Genomic DNA, 17,286 nt, shown 5'->3' on the forward strand with positions numbered 1-17,286 from the left:
TATGGACGAGGACGAACAACTGGCTGGCTGAAAGTGGGTGGTGGACGCTGGTGTGGTGGCGGAAAAGGAGCTGCTACAATCATGGGAGGAGGCGTAAGAGGTGGTGGCCAGATAGAACCGGACAGTGGTGGCGGTGGTGGTAGGGATGGAGTCTGATAGTAGGGTAACGGAGCAGAACCAGACTGGTGCGGTGGTGGAGGAGGAGTCTGATAGTACCCTGGAAGAGTTGTCCCATGTTGGGTGGATACACTGCTCGATGTCCCAAGTATGTCGGTATCGTCTTTTCAGTGGCGATCACTACAACAAAACAGCGCAGCGGCGGCGGGTTTTTTGGAGGGTTGCGGCGGTTAGAACCGCCGCTAAAATCGGATCCCGGCGGTGAGCAAAACGCGGCCAGAACAACCGTCGGCATTGCAACGGCGGCGGTTTTGAAGAACCGCTGGAATAACCGCCGCCAGAGTCATTCAGCGAATCGCGGCGGTTTAAAACCGCCACTATGCGCGGAAACCAGGCAAAGTAGGTGTTTAGCGGCGGTTTAACAACCGCCGCAAAATGCAAAATTTAGTTACCGTTGGACATTCACGGCGGTTTTAAACCGCCGCTAAAAGGTCGGTTAGAACTTTTAAATTGAATTTCGCGGCGGTTTTTAACCGCCGCAAAAATGGCAGCATGTTTTTTTAAAAAAATAACTAAATTTATACATAAACTCCTTCCTAATGCTTCCATCGCAATAAAATAAAGTAACTACTACAAATATTAAAATCTACAACTCAAAGTAAAATAGAAAAATTGACCAAAAGAATATGAACATTGCATTTCAAAATATAATATGTATTTAATAAGTCTTACATAATCATAAATCCAACACAATCAGTATTTAACACCTATATATACATATCAAAGTAAATTCAAATAATGCAATTCTAAAATTGTATTAGAAAAGAATTTTGCTACTAATATTTAACTAAGCTAAATGCCTAAAAAAAGAGCTACTTTGATAATAAAAGTCTTGTGTCACTTCAATTATAAAATTCTACAACTACTTCATGGAATAGTAGAATGTGACCTTGTCTCTATTGGAGAGTCTGCAACCTAGGATTGAAAATAAATAAAAATATGTTAGAATAAAAAAAAGACAATTAAATAATTTAAGTCTAACATGAAAAGGTATAAGCCATCTGCATAAATTAAGAAAATGAACAACAATAACTAATTTTACTAGATCATGCACAATGAAAGATTAAGGAAAAAAATCTATATATAATATTTACCCCATTATTTGTAGCCGTAGGAAAGTCATGTGGTACTTTTCCACCCATACAATGATTAATGAAATATGTCACCTGGGCTTGTAATAAAGAAATTGTTGCTTTATTCTCTTGTAATTCTACTTCCATAGAGCGAACTTTATCCATATCAAAGTCATGATTGCATGAAGAAGATACCCCTCCGAAACTATTAGAAGATTTCATGACTTGGGATGGACAAACACCAAATCCAACACCTCTAACACGACCCGGGTGTTCTTTTCCAAACAACTTGGCATATGCATCATCAGTAGAACTCTCATTAGCTTGAAGCAAAGTTAATTGTTCCTATGACAAGAATTTGAAAAATGCATCATCATTAGAATAATCTCTATTCTCATTAACAAACAAAGCCAAAATAAAGTGAAAGTGCTTACACTTTTCTCTCTAGCCTCATCATTAACAAAAGATCCATCCTTCTTCTTATGACTAATTGGATACATTTCAGCTCTAGTAAAAACTCTCTTGTTTGCAGTTTCCTATCAATTCAATAAATGGAAATTCAATTTCAACGCATGTAAAAATTAAATAACATATTATTATCCTGATAAGGACTCGATCACAAACCAATTCGTGTTTCTTCCTAGCAATCGTCTTGGATCCGAGTGTATGAGGAATTGTTTGTTTTTCTCGATTACTTGCATTTTTCTCACACATATCCTAATCATGCAAATTCAATTAGTAACTTGTCAATATAAAATGAAATATAGAATGTGTGCTCATACAATTACCTGAGTTTTGGACCTTAACCTATAATCAATAAAAGTTGCCCATTGTTCCAAGCTGACTCCAAATCCTTTTGGTAACGCTGCTATATTTTGCTCTCTAGTAAGATTCCAATTATAATTGTCATTAAATAATTTGCATCTATCATCTTTCCACTTTCTGCCAAGATTTTGTAGTATGTACTTCTTTTGCTGTCCATCATCAACTTTAAAGAATCTCTACATAGTATAAACATAAAAATAATTAACTTGAATAATTGTAACATAAACTTACAGGTAAAATTATTAATAACTAAAATTGGAACATAATTCACAAAAATGTTCACAGACTCATGCTATGCACAAAATGTAATTTACAACTAAAATAATAGCATAATATGGCCATAAGAGGCATGCGGCATAAGAAAATAATTATGGCACCAAGAAATGCTAAGAAGTATAGACCAAAAACCAATCACCCCTGTACAATACATATTTATAAGTGTGAGCTATGTAATATTAAACAACTCAAAAAAAATTTTAGCGCTTCTTTGATTTGCAGTTTAATTTTCAATTTTTAATTTTAGTTCTTCTTTTTCCAAAATTTTATAAATGAAAAATTAAAATTTAATTAGAAATGAAAAATTAAAATTTAATTAGATAACAAATTACAAATGGACCTGCATAATGCTAAACTAATATGGATAAACCTCATGTTCAAATATTTCCAATAAAGTCATTATCCAGAGTTTTTAATTAGAACCTTGCTAATCATAAAACTTGATACTAATCCCTGAAATGTTTAACGACAACATAAATGACAAAAAAAATTTATATAGGAAAAAAATGTCAAAACGATAGGTTAGGTCATGTGATATTATATCCAGCCTTAATTAATTTTAACTCATTTACAGCTTCGTAGAGCATTTTACCTAATTACCTGATCTGAAATCCCATAAAAGACCAAAAAACTTCTAAAAATCTAGTGAAATATTTTTTTTCCTATGAAGTCTAAACAAACTTTTAAATGTTATTCAAAATAAAAGATACCGATTTAAATATAAATATTAGAACACCTCATTGGATACACTAAAGTCTAACATTATGCATAAACAGTAAAATTCTTTTTACTTTTTATCTTCTACATAATTTTATGATTTCCATATCTTATTTGCACCAATGTCAATCAAACTTAAGAGGTTCTTTTTAGTTGTACACAGAATAATTAAACTTGTTTGAATATGTATATATTAAAATACTATTTTACTAATTAGAAAAAAAAGAAATACAGGATAAAGACATTAGTACAAACTTAACTAGTATTAGATTAGAGGGCATTTAGTGAGTTGGCCAGTTATATTATTTCCATTAATAAATAACAGCTAAAATTGTCCTTGGATGACACAATACCAGAACATAGGAGTACATGTATTGAAGATAATTAAATTATTATTAAATAATTAAATAAAAAAGAACCTGAATAATATCTCTATAAGCTCCATTTTTGTATGGCTCTGTTGGAACCAAAGGCCATTTCTCATAACTTATAGGAAAGTTTTTGAAATTCCCAGCAACAGCTCCCAAAAACAAGCCTAAAAGTCCACCAGATTCACCAATCGGTTGGCCATGCTCATTCCAATGTACTATAATTCTAGTCTCACGAGACAGCACCCACACATCTTTCAACCTTAAGTGACCTTCCTTAATCACTCCATTTGCATCTATCATATGATTCAAGTCGTATACCATAGATTATTATACTTCTTTCCTTGTAGAAGTTTAAATATACAGTGCTATAATTGAACTAAATTTAATAACATACCTTCCAAATCAACTGTCCAGTACTTATTGGACTTTCTTCCTTGTACATCTAACTGAACATGTGAAATTTCTGAACCAGTAGATAAAGTAGGTTCAGGCTCCATGGATTCAGAAGACTCATTTTGATCAACGGGTGGTGAATCAACAAACTCATGAGTAGATGCATTCTTCCGTGAAGAAACAGTCTTTCTCTTAGTCATTTCTACAACGTATCAAGAGATATTAAGATTAATATATCAATAACATAATGAAACTTAAATGATAGTACTTGATTTAATCAACTAACAACCAAAGAAACAAGAAACTACTAAATCAAACTATCAAGTATATGTAATAAAACATAAACTTACGAAAGAAAACAATACATAACACTCTATGACTTGCAACTAAAGACTTACATTATTCTAAACTTTCTTCGTCTATAATTGATCTTGCTAATGGTACATGTGAAATGTTATCTGGAAAAAATTGTCCCAAATCTTGTGATGGATAACCCACGTTGTCATAAATTATGTCTTCATCCTCATTGCCCATATCATATAAGTCTCTTGGCTTTACTTGAATTGGTATGCTCCAACCTTTTTCTTTCTCATCCTCCACGTAAAAAACCATTTGAGCTTCGTTAGCCTTAATATATGGCTCATCATCCTCATGCTCACCGGTATGTATCAATCTACTAAAGTTGATAGAGGTAAAACCTAAGTTATCTACTTTTATGGCCCTTGGGTTTGTGGTATTAGCCCATTCACATTTAAACAAGGTTACAAAGAATATACCATCATAATTAAGTTCAATGATATCGACTAACTTTCCATAATAAGGAACTGCTCCAAACCTCATGTTGGGATCACTATTGCGGGAGTAGCTTCTTGTTCCAAATGTTCCAAAAATACCACTGTTTTGAGTTTTTAAACCTTTTTCACGTTCTACAGTCCTAAACTTGTATCCATTGACATTATATGCAGAAAATCTTCTTGCTTGGTCAATCGGCCCTTTGGCAAGACTAAAAAATACCGTTCTCTTAGATTCTTCAATTTTATCAAGATCTCGAACAATCTAAGAAAGCATGACGAATTTTTTTATCAACTTGATATGATGGAAATTGACTTAAAAAATAACTTCAAAGAGGAAGTATTTGACTCACACGGGTAGAGAACCAACTTGCAAACTCTCTATGAACTTTCTTGTCTATCTCTGATGTATTTCTTGTACGACTTCTTAATTGCTTTCGTACAATATTTCTAAACTCCCTATAGATGTCTTAATATTAGGATTAAAGGTCATTAAAAAAATCTTACTTATATGAATTAGAACATGCTTAAATACTCACTGGAGATAGTTGTCAACTATGGAGCAATTAGTTAACACATGTCTATGAGCTTGTAACTTCTCGGTGGCTGTTAAAGTGAAATATGAGGAAACACCAAGTGGTTTACCTACTTGAGGAAACAAAGTATCTAACCAAGGATTTGATTCTTCATGGGTTGGTTCATCATCAACTCTGCGAGGTCGATTCCATCTAGTCTCAATGTTCTCTAAATATCTGGAGCAAAATGTCAGAATTTCTTCCATTAAGTATCCTTGCGCTATGGATCCTTCTGGTTGTGCTTTGTTACGTACATATGACTTCAAGTGTCCTAAATACCTATCCAGGAATGAAGATTAAATACTATCCAACAAAGTCATAAATAACGATCTAAGCTAATAATTTTACCTCTCAATAGGGTACATCCATCTATAATGGACAGGGCCTCCAAGTTGAGCTTCTTCTACAAGGTGCACCATCAAGTGAACCATAACTGTGAAGAATGAAGGAGGGAATAACATTTCCATGTGGCATAACGTGAGGACAATTTGATCTTGCAACTTTTTCAAATAAGGGGCACTTAACGCTTTACCACATAATTGTCTAAAGAATGAACACATCTCAATAAGCACTGCAGAGACCTCATCAGGCAGACCTGTTCGCATGGCTAACGGTAATAATTGCTCCATAAGTATATGACAATCATGACTTTTTAGCATCCCACTCAACTTAAGAGAGTCTATGTCAATGCACCTTGATATGTTGCTTGCATAACCATCAGGAACAGTGACGTTTTTCAAAGTTGTCAAGAATTTCTTCTTACCCAAATTGTTCAGAGTATAAATAGCAGGAGGATACTTTCCATTTTCCCTTGGCCACAGATCAGGCTTGATACCCATTTCTTGAAGGTCTCTTCGGGCATTTATGTGGTCTTTTGACTTCGAACTATCATTTAACAAAGTATATAGTATGTTGTCACATACATTTTTCTCAATATGCATCATATCGAGATTGTGACGCAGCAAATTAGACTTCCAATATGGCAACTCAAAAAAAATGCTCTTCTTTTTCCATTGTTGAGTACCACCTCCTTCAACAGTTCCACCAGTGCGTAATCTTTTACCACTTCTTCCTATTTCTTCTCTTCGGCCAAATGTGACATTAATATTCTCAACTTGTGAAAGTATTTCACTGCCAGATAATGTTCTTGGTGGAAGCCTTGTTTCTTGTCTTCCATTAAATTGAACGGTGTTTAATCTAAACTTGTGTCTCTGATCCAGAAAGCGACGATGACCCATAAAACAATACTTTTTGCTGTGATTGAGACGATGAGGGATGTTATCAAAGTTGCAAGATGGGCAAGCAAGTCCTGTGTATGTATTCCATCCAGAAAGAGTCCCTAACCCAGGGAAGTCACTAATTGTCCACAATAAAGCTGCGTGCAACTTAAAGACTTCTTGTGTTAAAGCATCATATGCATCGCAACCCTCAACCCATAACTCCTTTAACTCTTTTATTAGAGGTTGGAAATAAACATCTATGTTATTTCCTGGCATTTTCTTGCCAGGAATGATCATTGAAATTATGAATGATGTCGATTTCATACACGTCCATGGAGGAGTATTATACGGAATGAGAATGACAGGCCAAATACTATGATTCGCACTCAAAGTTCCATGTGGATTGAAGCCATCGGTAGCTAATGCAAGACGCACATTTCGTGGATCGGATGCAAAGTCTGAGTGCTCCAAATCAAACCTTTTCCAGGCCTCAGAGTCTCTTGGATGTCTCATTGCGTTATCCTTATTCTCAGCTGTAGCATGCCATCGCATATCAGCCGCAGTCTTTGACGAGTAGAACAATCTTTTCAATCGAGATTTTAAAGGAAAGTAACGAAGAACTTTTGCCGGATGCTTCTTCTTTTTGTTACCAATAATACTCGATGCCTCAGCTGGACCTTTTTTCTTATCTGTCTTCCATCTAGACCTATTACAGACCTTACATGTCTCCCTGTTCTCATCTTCGCCCCAATACAACATACAATTGTTTGGGCAAGCATGTATCTTCGTGCAATCCAAACTAAGTTTAGAAATGATCTTTTTGCCTCATAAAAAGAACTTGGAATCCTCGCGTATTCGAATGCATCACTCAATAGTTCTAAAATCATCTTCATAGACTTGTCGGTCATACCACAGAGGGATTTGATATGGAACAACTTCAATAGAAAAGATAACTTCGAGTATCTTGTACACCCTTCATATAATGCCTCTTCTCCATCCTTAAGTAGCTCGCTAAACCCTTTCGCTTCAAGACTTTCATGAGATTCACTAGGCATCGATCTTTGAGCATCACCATCAATGACTTCATTTGTTATTACGGGTGTTCCATTTTTTATGTTCCCACCAACTCCTAGACCTTCACTAATCAAGTTTCGAATTGAATCAACCTCGACCATAGGATGTTGCTCGTCGGCCATAGAATTTTGTTGTACATCTGAAAAAATACTACTTGAGACGTTGCTAGTTTCTCCTATCGAGCGCTCTCCATGATAAAACCAAAATGTATACCCTATTGGAAATTGTGTACAAATCAAATGATCATACACCTCGTCCCTTGTTAGCCACTTCTTAAAAGCACATGCATTACATGGACATATGATTGTTCCATCGGCTGAATGATGTGCAAAAGCGAACTCAATAAATCTTGAGACACCTTGTGCATACTCAAGAGAATTTCGTGGTCTCTTAATCCACGATTTATCCAGAACTTCCATAGCTTTAAAGTAAATTGTTCTGGTTTAAAGCCATGTGCACTATTTAGTAACAACTATGTAAATATATATTTTTTAAAATACTAATCTACCAACCATAGAAAAAGAGATGTTACTTACTTGTTTTTCAAAAAAAAAATCAGCAGATAAGTAAAATGGAATAGGTAGGTATGTTACTTCCAAAGAAAACAGCCTTCACTGCGAAAGGAAAAAAAATAAGAATCAGAAAAATGAATTAACATGGATGAAAGATAGTAGCTATGTAGGTTGGCAAAACCCACAAGAGGTTGGATTGTTATCCTCACAAACGCACATCAAAAATACAATTCCAAAAACCTGCCCCTTCCCCCTCTCCTAAAATAATAAAATTTGGATGTCATTGCATGCATTTACCGCACCTACAGGTTGGAATAAATATTATTGTACATAGCATCAATTTCAGACATATTTCGCAGCAGTTCCAGATGCAGTTGCATTTGCAGTTTCACAAAGAAAGTAAGAGAGAGATGGTACTACTTTTAAGTCTTAACTATTAATGCCTCATCACTATTTACTGCATATTCTCCATTCTTTCAATTCCCTCCAAAAAAAAGTTCATAATTAGTTAGTTAGCTATGCACTAAAAACTAGACATTTTAACTTCAAGACCAGCTTAACAACAAAATAATTAGACACAAATCTATTACACAAAATAGCCCAATGCATGCTTCAACTATTGAATTCCTGATCTACTTCATTCTTTCGAGAAATGCCCTTGATATCTTTGTTTCTCAATTAAGTACCACTCATCTTCAATTTAATACTAATAAAATAATAAGTGAATCAATCTTAAAAATAAAAAATACTATTTCTCTTTTATTTCTAGTATTGTCTAGCTAAATCTTTAAATTTTTCCTAACAATTATAATAATAAATAAAAAATTTTTAACTAATATATACTTTAAAATACTTGATAAAATTACTAATTGAAACAGTTTATAAAAACAAAAAACAACAGGGTAATTCCGTCACCAACCAACTTTGATGAGTATGTCTCCATTAAATTTCGCAGTTAGCATAATACTAATTGTTTTAGTCATATTCGCGATGTAAAGTGGATTGGTCTATGCTTCAATAGACTAATGCTTATTGTTCTCTGCATGGCGTCTCTACATCATATGATCTATTGAAGTATATAGTAAAATGTCAAAAAAAAAGGTACAGAACAGAGAAGATGAAAGAGAAGTAGTGGATAGAAAATTAGCTGTTTTAAGATTATGTAAAGAACTAATTTCATCCATCTCATTTGTAATCAAAGAAGAGCATGTAAAGTAATAATAAAAAAATCAGGTTAAATTATTCTTTAGCTTGCACTTATGTCCAATTTCTTCTCTGGGGTTGTTTAAGTTGTCAATTAGTTTAAATCCTGAAATCTTCCCTAAGACCTTTTTTGGTTTCAGCTGAAGACAGCAGCAGATGCATGTGACATCAACAAAAAACAGAATAGTAATGTAACAATAACACTATATGGTTTAATTAAATTTATTCCTTTCTCTTAATAGTGTTGATATTGTTGTATGTTATTATGGCTAGGGGCTATGGGCTATGGCTTCCTTTCATGGTATTCAATTCCACCTCCTTGGAGTTAAGAATTTGGACTGCATTAGCCCACTACCTATTCATTAATGCTCTTCTTTTCTTTAAATATTCTATCTCCTCAGCCCTCACTGGTCACTGCCCCAATGTGATCAAGGACATGCACCACTGGCTGCAGTGCTGCACCATACATGTCTTCTCATGATTCCTCAGTGGTCTCTACGCTCATCTTTTCTTTTCATGTAAATATTTTATTCTCTTTTATTTGTTTTGTTGCTTAATTTATAGCCTTCTATTAATTTGTTTTTAGGGAACTTATTGCTGCACATGCCTTGCCTTCGTATCCGGTTCACATTTTATATTAGCTAGCTAGCAGCACTCCAGAGTAAATATTATAAGGTAACTAGGTAACTATTCATAACAGCTAAGATATTAACACGTTAGAAGAATATTAGAGGGTCATTAGAACTTGTTATTTGTGGTCATCACTATTTAAAAGTATAGGATAAAGTATATACTTACACTACTAAACTAAAAAAAACTTAATTGATGTTTCATCCATGGACATGAATATCTTATCTTTGCCATTTATGAAGTTTTTAACTGTTAATGGTAGTATAAATTATTATCTTAAAGGATAATTTTGTTTAAATTGCCCAGTTTTTCTTTTCTTTTTAAATTTATAGAAATAGAGAAGGGATAAACTAAAGAAGCTATCAGGCTGTAGGCAATTCATATAACACGTGTTCATTTTATTTTTTAACACTTGTTTTTGTGTCATGGTTTGGATACTATTTTCTTCAAGCATCTCTCACAATTTCCTATTACAGCGTGATGCAATGCAAGGCTCTCAGGTTTGATAAATAAATAAAAAAATTGGGACCCTTAATATCAAGCACTAGTGGTATGGATAAGTATAGAATATAGATACATTATAGTACAACTTTAATTTACTAAAGTTTTACCAAGTAAAGACGACACAAAGACAAAGGGATAGTATTGGCACTTGGCAGTAGCTATTTGACTATAGAAGTATGAATACATCAATACCAAACAGGGCTAGCATTCATAATAAAATAAATAATCTATGTTTGCTAACTTTAATTATCAATATTTATCAACAAAATTTGACAAATCTAAAAATTACTAATAATTATTACCTGTGTCAAAGTTGGTCTTGACTCAATTTGGCTCCCTTTGCTAAGAATATAGACCAGAAAGGATAATAATTTCAGATTAAAACCTGCAAAATCCAATTAATCAAACACTTCAAATACCTCTCTTTTAACTTTGCTCACAAATAAACAAACACACCCTCCCTTCTTCTCTTAGTTGCTCATTTTACTTCATAATTTATACCTCAATTGAGAACTAATTTAAACAGAAAATATGATCAAATATGCAATTCTGATCCCAATGATGAATTCATCAATGAAATTAGACAAATTGAATACAAATCAAATCACAGAAATTGTTCTTCAAGCGCACTACTTCATCGAACAATTTTCCATTATTAGTTTCAAGCTAGATTATCTTTTAATTAATTAAGTAATAAGTACGAATTCATTCTAATACCAAAAAAAGAAAGCACAAATTTCTCTTTACAATTTATATCCAATAAACCCCTAAATTCCTAATAGTAGAGAAAGAGACAAAGTAACCTTAAATTGCAGAAATTTGCACTTCCAGGAGAGAAATTCGTGCATTCAGAGCACTGAACATGAAGGAGAAATAACTAGAAAATAAGATAATCATCTATCAGTGATTATTAACTAGAAGAAGCATAAAATTGAATCAGAAAAGAATAAAGAAATACACAATGAGCTTACCAGGATAGAAACAAATGGGTATAGTCTTGCTAATCAATGATTCGTGCAGATTTTTGTTTGAACGAAGATTTTCTTTTCACTGCACTTGGGGTTCTGGGCGCGCTAGGTTTGGAAAGAATGAAAAATTGGGGTAATGGCAGATAGTAGTGGGTAGTGGAGCTAGCGAGAAGTGCGAAGGAAAGAGAAATTAGGCGGTCTGAGCAAGTAATGGCGCGAATACCATGAACCGCCGTGGAGTGAAAACGATGGCCGCCGCCGGATTTGTTTCTCAGAGGCGGGTTGCTATCAACCGCGGGTATGTGAACTTGGGGTAGCAGCGACGGCGGTTCTAATTGACCGCTCCCCTTATATAGTCGCTGAAATTAGGTTTCCTTGTAGTGGATAACGACTGGCCAAGTCCTTTATCGCATCACTGGTCGCCCCGATGATCTTGAACATATCATCGATGTTTATCTCGACATCGGATCCAATGTCGAATTAAGGCTACTCCCATCCGGTGTCATTAGCCGCATGGTGACCAGGTATGGAGGCACCCGGCATAAGCCTCATGGTCAGCAAAAAATGCGTCGGACGGCTGCTCTGCACGTCCATCAGGAATGACATCCTCGAGTACCTCCTCCTGTCGGGTGTACTTAACTTCCTCGTCTGACAACTGTCGGTCTCCGTCCTAAGGATCCTCACCGTCCCTACGAGCATGCTGACCACATGCCTGTCGTGCTGGTCTCTAGACATCATCGCAAAGTCGCCTCCTCGCCCGTCGTCTCCAATCTGGGACATCCGGCGGTAACTGTATCTCATCTCTGTGACCAGGGGCTACAGGGAGGATATCAGCCGGTGGGGCTGCTGCTCTGGGATCGGCCAAGATGTCATCACCGGAAAGATATCTCACTCTGCAGGCCTGCTGCCACCAGGTGAGGTATTCCTGTGTCGATTGTAACCAAGTGCTGTGCTTGGTAACGGCCCCTGAATAGGTCATACCAGTAATGATGCTGGTCTAGCCATCAGGTGTCATCTCCCTTAGACGTCTTAAAGAGATACTCATCAACGTTCACTGGGTCTGCTGGCCTGTGCTGCTGCCCCCCTAGCTGCCTCTTCACCTTGTTAATGTGATGGAACTCGACAAAGTGAAAGCAGACGATAGGGATGACAGCCCTCCATGTATAAAGCTCTGTGTTAGCCATGAGCCAGTCCGGCGCAATCTGACATAGCTCTACATCGTCGTACAGTGTACAGCGAAACTATTTTAAAAACATTTAGGGAGCTTCGTTAATTAAACGATATACCAATGGTAGATTGAAAAAAAAATACATAGAGCACACTATATCATACCTGCTCAAATGTCAGTGCATCGATACGACGACGCAAACTTAGTATCCTGCTATCATGACGATCTTTGCTCTTTTGCGTTAGCCCTGCCAACCTGCGTAGATGAAAGATAGTTTTATAGATTTTCATTAGTTATATTCCAACATATATTACGTGTCTACTATATGGTAATCAACAAATTAATTACAACTTTCATATACCTGGAAGAAAGTGGGAACTTGATGACGTCGTAACCCGCTACACTAAAGCACGGAACCTATGGTAGATCCACGATACAAGAAGCAACATACACCCCGCAATGTCCGTCACATTACGGGATGCCACCGTGCACAACGAGTGGTAGGTATGGTAGAGAAGTGCAGACCCCATGACAATTGGCTGCATCGATTGAAATCCTCTAGCAGTGGCAGCCATCTCAACGGCACAAGTGTAGTCGACTTGTCCGAGAATAGAAACCCTCAATCAGCATCATCAGGTAGCATCGGACATACTGTCGGAGAGTCTCTGGGGCTGCCCCAATAGGAATATGTTCCACTCGGTCTCTGAGCCACGTCATCGTGACTGCAAACACCTGCTTCCCTCCCTCCTATAGTAGTGGCGGCCTGGCGCCCAATAATTCTCAACCCATACCCATGTCGGGTGCCGGTGCCACCGTTGGAAGTCTCTGGTACAACCCACAACGAGCTCTCTGGCAGTGTGCAGTCCAGTGTGGTAGGCAATATCCTCAAGCGTAATGCTGGCCTCACCCCACGGAAGGTGGAACGTATGGGTCTCTGGCCTCCACTGCTCGACAAATGCAGAGATCAAGCAACTGTCAAACATAAAATCTCTCAACCCTACTGCATGCCCAAATCTAGCCTCCCTTATATAGGGAAGCAGAATGGGTGGCGGCGGGAGACCTAGTGTCACACGGTGTGGCAAAAATAACCGTGGTCACCGCAAATGCCATAACAGATAACTAACGTACATTAGTTACATCTAAACCGTTAATTGTCCTTAAACAGTACTACAACTTATAATACACCTACCTATGCGTTTACAATAAATGTAATAAATATATATATTTCTAAGTTACTAAAGACTAACACCCTAAACGTATTAGAAGATAATTATATAAATCTACAAATATTAAGCCTATTAAATACTAACAAAAAAGGTTGAACTACTAACCTCAAAGGCCAACATTCCAGCTACGAGCCAAGTGTCATTTAGTCTATTAATGTCTTCCGCGTGGACATATCCTCGGGAGGCCATAGCTTGTGAAGAAACTTTCTTTCACACGTGCGGAAGCTCAAAAGTTTAAAAAAACTCCCTCTAATCCATGCACTTCTTGGATGCTGTGGTTTATATAGGCCCTTACACGTATCTCGGATGCACTGCCCCAAATCAGCATACATGCATGTATCTCGGATGCACCGGATTAAAGCAGATTACATGCATATCTCGGATGCAGTATATCCGATATACGGGCTAGTTCATATCACGAGTTTATCCGAGATATGACTAGCACGCGCTGTATCACAAAACGGAGTCAGTGCATCCGAGATATGTTCATTTTTTTGTTTCCTTCACTGTATCCGAGATGTGACTAGAAATGTATTTTAGTAAATACTTCCACATTTATTTAAATCGGTAATAGTATATTTATTTAATTTAAATAAAAGATCCCATATTTTGCCTATAAATAAGCATCAACACATACCAAAATGTAGATGCACACAAATAAAAGGAAACGAAGGTGTTCTCCTTCATATAATATTATATTATAGAGAAAATTCCACTCCCCTCTCTTGCGAGATGCTAAAATGACACTCCCTCCCCTCTATTTATAAAATGTACATTCCTTTCCCTTATAACTTTTAAAAAACCTCCTCTTTAATCCATTTTAAATTTTTTGTGTTAACTAATGTTAATTTTATCCATTTTTCAAGAAAAAATAAATTATTTTTTACAAAAATATCCTTTAGCAAAAATTTTATTTTTTTATTAAATTTTGCTTACCAAAATACCTTCTAATAAATTATTCTTTATTGATTAAATTATATTTTTACCAAAATATTTCTAGAAAAATTTAATAATTAAATTATTTTTTCTAAGATACCCTTCAATAATTTTTTAATTATTAAATTATGATTTTACTAAAATTTTTGTTAACATTCTTTTATATTTTACTATTAATTTTCCGATATCAATATATATTATTTTAATATTAAAAAAATCTTAGTAAGATTTTTTTTCAATATCAATATATATTAATTTTTATACATATTAACAATGGTAAGATTTTTTATTTAATGTTTAAATAATATACATTGATATTGAAAAATTAATAGTACAATATAAAAAACTTATTAACAAAAATTTTGGTAAAATCATAATTTAATAATTAATAAAATTATTGAAGGGTCTCTTAGAAAAAAATAATTTAATTATTAAATTTTTTAAAATATTTTGGTAAAAATATAATTTAATAAATAAAAAATAATTTATTAAAAAGTATTTTGTTAAGCAAAATTTAATGACAAAAAAATAAAATTTTTGTTAAGGGATATTTTTGTAAAAAATAATTTATTTTTTCTTGAAAAATGGATAAAGTTAACATTAGGTGGCACAAAAAATTTAAAATGGATTAAAGAGGAGCTTTTTTAAAAGTTATAAGGGAAAGAATGTATATTTTATAAATAGAGAGGAGGGGAGTGTCATTTTAGCATGTCGGGAGAGAGGAGTGAAAATTTCTCTATATTATATTATAATAAATATATTATTATTGAGAGTGTATTATAAAATCTCAATTATAATGAGATATACAAGAGTATTAATAAAAATTTCTTATTTTCATATTAGAGGATAAATGTGGATACACTTAATGAATTACAAGAGGTGTTGTTTATTGTTTTTCTAGTTTTTTTTTGCTCCACTTTTATGTTGAGTTTCTTTCGTTTCAAGAAAAAAAAATGTGAATACACTTAATAGATTTTTCATCAATGACCTACTTAAAGACATAGATTATCTTTTGATATCTGGCTTTTATCGGCTATAGTCTGGAATGGATATGGATAACGGGTTGAGACTTCTGAAGTTTGATTTGGATATTGTAAGCATCTATAAAGTTACTGTGAAGAATGAGAACAAAATTGAATTGTATACAGAACACCCAATTAGTGAGTCAGTTATTGTAGAAGATGCTAATCAGGAAAATCAAGCCTAAATTGACAAGGCCCAAAACAAACCTAACCCAAATTTAGTTGGCCTTGTTCCCACTCTCTACACCAACAACCTACCTATTGAGACCCTATGAGAAACCTTCCGACGCCTAATATCTTCTACTAACCTCCACAAACACCTTTCCAACCACCTAAACGTTCAAAGTTTGAAAAGTTATTCCCAAACAAGTTTAATTTTAGAGAATCAAAATACTATCATTTTAATTCCCACATTTTTCCTAGATATATTTGATTCTCATGAGAATAAAATCTGAGTAACAAAATAATACTTGAACCACATACCCCCTAAAGTTAATCCAACAGCCTCCAATTCTACTCCAAATACTTAGATAACTATATTATGTAGATCTATTCTACTTTATTTAGCTTTGATGCTATGAAAGATAGATATAAACTTTCTTGCGTACTTTATAACTTTGGAGTTTATTTAATTTTGCACAATCTGCCTCATCTTTTGGTTATAAGTTGTGTTTCTTTTGGTTGTTTCTAATTACATATGTACTTTTAAACTTGTGACAATTATGTTTTGGTTTATCATCTATGAAAGCTTGGTATAATAATGTCTCATTTAGTGTCTATTGCTTTATTATGAGTAGGTTTCCACTAGTGTATTGCTGTAGATAATTAAAATACAGCTTATATTTATCTATTCACAACAATGATATGATTATTTTTGTCAATCTTTGTAAACAAATATGGGCACTTTTGACATTACTCATTATTGTCTTATTATTAGAAGTAGAGAAACTAAATTTAACAGTACTATCACTTTTCAATTTATTCCTTTTGTAATATCTAGACCAACCCTCAGTGATGAATACACTGTTAGGCCTCTTTGGTTTCCATCTACGTTTCATCACACAAAACAATCCACTCGGTTGCTTAACCTTGACCTTGTTAAGCTTAGATGGGAAATCTTTCGTTGTAAACTTGGCTAGCAGCAACTGAAACATTATAGATAAAGAAAAAATTAGTTTCATGTGACAATATAATAAGTATATTGGTCTAAGAGGATAAACAAAAACTTTATATGAATACATACTGTTGAGTTAAGAAATTAACTAACTTTAATTGATGATGACAAACTTTATTTTATTGGGTTAATCATCCAATTAATTTTTAATTGTGCTTGATAAAGTGTTGCAGGCCAAAGAAAGAATATTGCAGCAGCCCAATAGGAAGAAAATCAAACCATAAACAAAGTGGGCTATAAAGCACTAAAAGTCCAAAGTTGTTAAGCAATAAAATCAGTTGGGCTGAATGGAAACATATCTAACACAAGTCCAAGTTGACTCCATCAAGCTTCTCATCCAAGATTGAAGACTTCCCTCTCTCTACTTGCTTCGGTCAGCATCAGAATAAAAGAGAGAGAGTTTCGTTCCTTACTCATTTCATCAAAGAAGAAAGAAAGAGAAAGCTTAATC

The 17,286-nt window shown here is 34.6% G+C and overlaps 2 protein-coding genes across 5 annotated transcripts; both read right to left on the reverse strand.

The window, feature by feature from the left end:
• Positions 1-789: 789 nt before the first annotated feature.
• Positions 790-11,685, reverse strand: LOC112747020 (uncharacterized). Of its 4 annotated transcripts, none has more exons than XM_072218463.1 (11): positions 11,313-11,685; positions 11,145-11,197; positions 10,644-10,726; positions 8,029-8,106; positions 3,834-4,034; positions 3,488-3,732; positions 2,039-2,251; positions 1,875-1,967; positions 1,685-1,786; positions 1,272-1,595; positions 790-1,092 (listed from the first exon to the last, which is right to left on the reverse strand). In XM_072218463.1, the coding sequence occupies exons 5-11, from the start codon at positions 4,030-4,032 to the stop codon at positions 1,045-1,047; spliced, it is 1,224 nt and encodes a 407-aa protein (XP_072074564.1). In that variant the 5' UTR covers positions 4,033-4,034; positions 8,029-8,106; positions 10,644-10,726; positions 11,145-11,197; positions 11,313-11,685; the 3' UTR covers positions 790-1,044. The 4 variants fall into 4 exon arrangements, with proteins under 4 accessions (XP_072074564.1, XP_025650894.1, XP_025650898.1 ...); XM_025795109.2 differs by having other exon boundaries at positions 11,145-11,218; XM_025795113.2 differs by lacking the exon at positions 8,029-8,106 and having other exon boundaries at positions 11,145-11,218.
• LOC140172957 (uncharacterized) lies at positions 4,952-7,234 on the reverse strand. Its single transcript, XM_072218462.1, has 3 exons — positions 5,547-7,234; positions 5,163-5,477; positions 4,952-5,082 (listed from the first exon to the last, which is right to left on the reverse strand). Exons 1-3 carry the CDS (start codon positions 7,175-7,177, stop codon positions 4,953-4,955), a joined length of 2,076 nt encoding a protein of 691 aa, XP_072074563.1. The 5' UTR covers positions 7,178-7,234; the 3' UTR covers position 4,952.
• Positions 11,686-17,286: the final 5,601 nt, after the last annotated feature.

The sequence above is a fragment of the Arachis hypogaea genome, chromosome 2 (assembly GCF_003086295.3).
Source record: "Arachis hypogaea cultivar Tifrunner chromosome 2, arahy.Tifrunner.gnm2.J5K5, whole genome shotgun sequence".
In the NCBI taxonomy this organism is placed as follows: Eukaryota; Viridiplantae; Streptophyta; class Magnoliopsida; order Fabales; family Fabaceae; genus Arachis; species Arachis hypogaea.

What these genes read in the sequence shown, in the direction of transcription:
- LOC112747020 (XM_072218463.1), bottom strand. Translation starts at nt 4,032, where the DNA reads ATGACTAAGAGAAAGACTGTTTCTTCACGGAAGAATGCATCTACTCAT. An exon ending in CTGGACAGTTGATTTGGAAG is followed by an intron (nt 3,733 to 3,833) that starts GTATGTTATTAA and finishes ATCATATGATAG; the next exon opens with ATGCAAATGGAGTGATTAAG. An exon ending in CTACGGCTACAAATAATGGG is followed by an intron (nt 1,093 to 1,271) that starts GTAAATATTATA and finishes TTTCAATCCTAG; the next exon opens with GTTGCAGACTCTCCAATAGA.
- LOC140172957 (XM_072218462.1), bottom strand. Translation starts at nt 7,177, where the DNA reads ATGTTGTATTGGGGCGAAGATGAGAACAGGGAGACATGTAAGGTCTGT. An exon ending in TGGATGTACCCTATTGAGAG is followed by an intron (nt 5,478 to 5,546) that starts GTAAAATTATTA and finishes ATTCCTGGATAG; the next exon opens with GTATTTAGGACACTTGAAGT. An exon ending in ATAGTTGACAACTATCTCCA is followed by an intron (nt 5,083 to 5,162) that starts GTGAGTATTTAA and finishes AGACATCTATAG; the next exon opens with GGAGTTTAGAAATATTGTAC.